This window comes from Akebia trifoliata, chromosome 16, assembly GCF_017979445.1.
Source record: "Akebia trifoliata isolate Shusen 1 chromosome 16, ASM1797944v1, whole genome shotgun sequence".
In the NCBI taxonomy this organism is placed as follows: Eukaryota; Viridiplantae; Streptophyta; class Magnoliopsida; order Ranunculales; family Lardizabalaceae; genus Akebia; species Akebia trifoliata.
The window spans coordinates 31,593,961-31,599,649 of NC_141390.1; the positions used below are offsets into that span (position 1 = coordinate 31,593,961).

Here is a 5,689-nt window from a genome sequence, read left to right on the forward strand (position 1 = left end):
AAAATTTGCCGCAAATGTTATTGTAGAGGTATGATTGCATTAATCATTTTTTTTCTTTTTTTGCATTTGGGTGTCTTCTAAGAGCTTCAACATTCAAGGTGATGAAACATGCCTGCATACCCAATTCCCATCCCCTTGAACCCCTTCTTACACTAACCACTAACCCCGCCTAGCAAAAAAAAAAAAAAATACCCAATTCGCATGGAAGTTGTAACTAGCCACATATAAATGAGGGGTGAATAGGTGCCATTGTCAGATGTTTTTCCAACACAAATTAACTCACAAATGCATTTAGAACAATGTCGAAAATAGAAACACATCTTAATGCTTACAGATGATGCAGTTTCTTGATTCGAGGCCTTCCAGACTTTTCAAACAATTGTATATAGTATCAAGAAACCACGTAAAAGGGCGGTGTTTTCTTTTTGGTTACATCATTCGCCTTTCTTCTACCATTTAAAACCCAAGTTTGGTTGACAAAACAAGTTCACATCTTACAATCCTTATAACCTGTCTTTCATTTAAGCAGGAGAAGCTGAAGATGGACCAGTCTCCCGTGCAACCGAATGATGCAACTACAAGAAACCAAAAACTAATTCATTTTACCATCAATTATGAACCTTAAGCTGCTGGAACATCACTCAAATCTAGACCCTCAGCAGGCAAGTCTGGTGTTAGAGGGCCTAAAACCCCATCAGAGTTGAGAGTCAATCCACTCTGCATAAAAGAAAAAAAAAATAGCCGTTAAATTAACCATTAATGATAGATTAACCTGAAAACATAGTAGGGTCCAAGATAATCACTAAAAGGTTTAAACCATAGGTCAAATCAGTAAGATAAGTTTTGACACCAAGATGAAACAATAATTCTGAAACACCATAGTAGATTCGAGTGGAAATCTTTCCAAACTTCCAATAGTGTGTTCTTTTATCTATGGGTGTCACCATAAAGATATTGCCTAAAATTAACCTATCAGACAATCACAATCCTTTACTATACCCCTTCGAAAATATATAACATTTCCCTTAGTAGAAATCTTCACAATCTCTACTAGGTCTAAGTTGGCTAAATCAATGAAGGATCACTTTTTCTTGAACTTGAAGAAGAAACTAGGCTAAATCACGGAAGATTGTAGAAATCTTTACAATCTTCACTGATTCTTTAACATTTTCTCTTCTTGGGGATTTTCTCATTAGGTGGGATTTGATTTGTAAAGGGAGAAGTTAGCTGTTTGTCTTGTTTTGTAGTTGTTTAATTTTGAGGCCACCTTGTCCACCCTTCAATAAATTCTTTTACTTCTAAGAGAGGAAAAAAAAAAAAAAAGGGTCGGAGACTGACCAAAACAATTGGACTCATCTGAGTTCCTCAATCAACTAGTTTTGGATTCAAACCATAATTGAACAAAATCATGTGTTCAAATTATCATTATTACTATTATTTTTTTAATGAGGGCTATAAGTCCATTTCCATGTGTAGCGGTTTGTGGTTATTCCTACACAAAAAGTACCCATATAGAACAACAAATACCTCGGGTTGGAATCTCAGCATGTCTGCACGGGCCATAGCTTCTGCTTGAGCTATTCTCTGTCTGAATGTCTGAGCCATCTCCTCTGCCTGTTAAACACAATCACGAAAGGGAGTTATTCCTAAGGATTTTGAAGTAGACTTCACTAAAAGAACAGATACAAAGACAGTACTAGAATTGAAAATTAAGCACATTTCAGCACCCAAAAATATAAAAAGAAAAGAAAAGAAAGGAAAGGAAAAGAAAAGAGGAATTGTTTGTTCTCCTCACTAATAGATATTAAACTAAAGTTCTCATTAACCAACAGTATGAACCACATAAAGATTGAAATATACCCTTAATATCAAGCAAAAAAATGAAACTTATACGTCAACCAGTTGCTTCAACAAAAATTACCTTCTCAAAAACAAGGGTTGGATTGCGAATCATGTCCCCAGGTGTAGGCTCTAGCTTTTTGGTAGATAGACTAACTCGTCCCCTCTCACGGTCGTGGCTCAATATCATGACCTTTACAACGATAAATAATTCTACATAATTATCCATGAAAAATATCTCATAACAAAGGACTAATATGAAGTTGTACATATATATACCTTGAGAGTGTCACCAGGTTGTAGAACAGTTTCAATATCTGAGACACGATCATGACTAATCTGACTGACATGGAGAAGGCCATTAATTCCACCAATGTCAATGAAGGCACCATATGGTTTAAGGCTCTGTACAGTTCCAGTGACAACTGATCCAATTCCGAGTTGTGCCTGGCTGTCTGCCATGGCCTTACGGTTACTGAGGACAAGCCTGGATTGTTCCTCATCAACCTCAACAAATTTCAGTGGAAGCTCCTTACCAAGGATATCTTCTACAGTCGATTTCTGGAAGATACATATAGAAACCCAATATCATCATTGAAATTGGAAATCATATTTAGGTTGCAAAATATCTACTTGGGAGTTAGAATTATAACAGAAGCAATACTATAACCAAAAAAACAAAATATGAAAGAGGGTTCTAGAACTAACTGTTGATACTTGTGAGAATGGAACAAATCCACGAATTCCCTCCACGATAGCCACCACTCCACCTTTGTTTCCATCAACAATCTGCATATAATTTACGAGGAAATAATAATTAAAATTGTAATTCATAAATAATAGTGGAAACATAGAGTTTGCCCGTGCCGATCCTCTTTGGGGAGAAGAGGAAAAGTAATATATATAGTTGAAGGGGGCATTCTTGGAAAAGGGTAGAGATAAAAAAAACAATGAAGTTAGGGGGTGTTCTTGGAAGGTGAGAGAAGAGAAAAGGCAATAAGATAAACCTTGAGATACTTTCTTCATGGGGGGATAAAGATTGACACAAAGGGGAGAGATAACCATTGTGCTTTATTATATAGATTTCAAACTAGGAAGAAAAACAATTCATATGTGGTCTAACATTAGAATTCTTGAAAACAGACATATATTACCATGCATGTAGCCTAATGTGAATTATTGGACACGTCATTCATCGCTTATTTGACATAAACATTCCAGACAGGAAGAAAAGGTTCATAAGCAATGTCCCCACCTTACCCTTGACCACAACATCCTCGGCCTGAAGCTGTCTACACCTTTCCCATGCAAGGTCATACTGAATTGAGCGTAAGCTTAAAATCAAGCTATCGTCGGCTTCATTCTCACCTATAATTACAAACTCTTCTCGTAAACCAGGAAATATGCCAGCTTCTTCTACATGTTTTATTCTGTGAATGCATGCCTCTTGGACAGGTAGGTATGCTGAAGATTTTGCAGTAATGTCAACCACAGCTCCGTTGGCATCTGTATAGAACACTGTTCCTTTGACCTGAAAGAAAGTAGACAAATAGATCATCAAAGAACTTTTCTTGCAAATAGAACTAAGTCCAAGTCACAACCAGACACAGTAAAAAAATGAAAAAAGAAAAGAAAATATCAACACTTTAACTGCTAACAAATATTCTCCAGCAATTCTCTCTTTAGTGTGTTTATTTCAATACACATGGCACAATGCAATCATAGTCACCAAAATCTGCAACTTATTGAAAAAGACACTATTAAATCGTGACATTTTACTTCACCGATTTAATCACGACTTTTTCATTAAGTCTCAACTTGTATGAACGTCGTGATTTAATCACAAACTTTGTGATTAAATAATAAATAAATAAAAGATGTCCTTCAGGCACTAGTAAAAGAAGATGAGCACCAATTAAGTGTTAGATAATGAGGATGCAAATGAAGAAGACATTGATTTTGATCAATTGATGAATCTTAACTTACACTCATGATTATTATCTCTTTAACAATATAAACCTTGATTGTGTAGCATACTCGTGGTTACTTGTTGTAATATAATATGAGGTTTGGTGATTTGCTATTGTAATTTAACATGGTATTTGATTATATAATATTAGAACAACACCTAGTAAGAACAATTACATGGCCTTAATACCATCTCAATTTTTCACCATTTTTTTTTCCAATTTTTTTTCTTCCAATTTTACCATAATTTTCAAATTTTTCCCATGCCAACTTATTCCTAAACCCTGACTTGGTAACTGTGCATGCAATTGAATTTATAGCTTAGCACAATTTTTTCTTAACAGAAAATCTACATTCCAATTATTGAAGTAATAATGGAATGCAAGCATGATCTTGTGTTACAACCCCAAAGAGATAAGGGATTAACTTTCTACACCACTAACGCTTAGGTGCTTTTAGTGTATTGGTTAAGTTTGTACCAAATGGTATCAGAACCATCATCATATCTCAGGTTCAAACTACAGAAAATGCCACTCAGAGAAAAGGGCTACCAGAACCCAAAAAAAATTGGTATCAAACTGAAATCCACAACAAAATCCATAACTAATGCGAGATACAAATCAAGCCAACAGTAACGATCCAGTATAAATTTTGTAATTATTTAGGTTGCAGCTTGTTTGGGTCTAGAGTTTCTTTAAAAAAATCCTTCCAATAATTTTTCCTGCTTCGTCGCCTAATTAGCCTTTCCATTACCCTTCCTTCCAATAATTTTTCTTCTTCGTCGCCTAATTAGCCTTTCCACCACTCTTCCCAAAGTAGAACAACCTTAAAATCGTACAAAATAGGTTGTCCTGCATCAATAACTCCAAGTAATCCATCTAAATCAAGCTCAGAATAAAAATTATTCATAAAATTAACTCTCTTAAACACAATTCAAATGAAGTTACATAATTCAAAACCAATTACTGTCCCTTTTCAATACTTATTTGATTTGAAGGAAAAAAGTTGATGCTTGTGTCTGTAAATATTCTAGCTTTTTTCACATTTAAAGAACAAAAGAATGGACAGTAAAGCTTCCTCTCTCTCTTACAGTCAAATTCGATCACAAATACACACTGACCTTGGTTCCAATTTCAGAATTGAAGTCGTACTTTTCGATTGCAGCGTGAAAATCTTCAGCTGTGAAGGAAACTCCTTCCATGGGAGTGGTTCGACATCGCTCGTAAGCTTCTTGGAACATATCTTTGAGTTTCTGTCTCTCTCTGGTCTGGGCATTGGAGATGGCTACTGCAGAGACAACAAGGGGAGATATGGTCTTTTGGGTCTTTGGAGAGATGGGTTTTGAGAGGTGAGAAGAAGAGAGAGGTGGGCATCTCAGCCCTGCAAATTGTTGAATCATGGACGCCATTTTTACTTATTTTTCTGAGACTTTGTGGGAGTTCTTCTCTGTTACTAGTGTGGTTTCGTTTTGTTTTGTTTCGGCCTTTGGGTTCGTTAGATAAGCTTTAGTTGATAAGGTCTCTCCACTTGAGTTGAGGACACAAACATGTCCTACGTCTTTAAAATCAAGAGAGCTGCTATTGCCACACCAACTTTTACTAATGCCACACCAATTCCTATTTAAATCACAAACAGAATTGCACACAGTTGGTGTGGCATTAGTTACTCTCAAAAACAATTTGATGGTCCTGATTAATTTGTTGGATGAACCCGTTTGAAACCTAGACCAACACACAAAAGGCCTAGGCATGTTTGAAAGCATGAAATTTAGGTTATGTTTGATAACACTTATAAAGTCGAAAGTCTAGAAATTAGAAATCAAGCTTCAAAAGTTTCATCTAACGTCCCCTTATTATTAGTTTAAAACTTCTGAATTTCAATT

The 5,689-nt window shown here is 35.6% G+C and overlaps 1 protein-coding gene across 1 annotated transcript; it reads right to left on the bottom strand.

Annotated features, from left to right (window-relative positions):
* Positions 1-302: 302 nt before the first annotated feature.
* On the bottom strand, positions 303-5,341 carry RPS1 (ribosomal protein S1). The gene is made up of 7 exons (XM_086428616.1): positions 4,928-5,341; positions 3,095-3,370; positions 2,548-2,628; positions 2,119-2,400; positions 1,922-2,032; positions 1,528-1,614; positions 303-717 (listed from the first exon to the last, which is right to left on the bottom strand). The coding sequence occupies exons 1-7, from the start codon at positions 5,213-5,215 to the stop codon at positions 622-624; spliced, it is 1,221 nt and encodes a 406-aa protein (XP_086284742.1). The 5' UTR covers positions 5,216-5,341; the 3' UTR covers positions 303-621.
* Positions 5,342-5,689: the final 348 nt, after the last annotated feature.

Excerpts from the sequence above, each read along its gene's own strand:
- RPS1 (XM_086428616.1), bottom strand. The coding sequence starts at position 5,215 with ATGGCGTCCATGATTCAACAATTTGCAGGGCTGAGATGCCCACCTCTC. Across the intron at positions 2,033-2,118 it reads AACCTGGTGACACTCTCAAG|GTCATGATATTGAGCCACGA; the intron begins GTATATATATGT and ends ATCGTTGTAAAG. Across the intron at positions 1,615-1,921 it reads CAACCCTTGTTTTTGAGAAG|GCAGAGGAGATGGCTCAGAC; the intron begins GTAATTTTTGTT and ends TGTGTTTAACAG.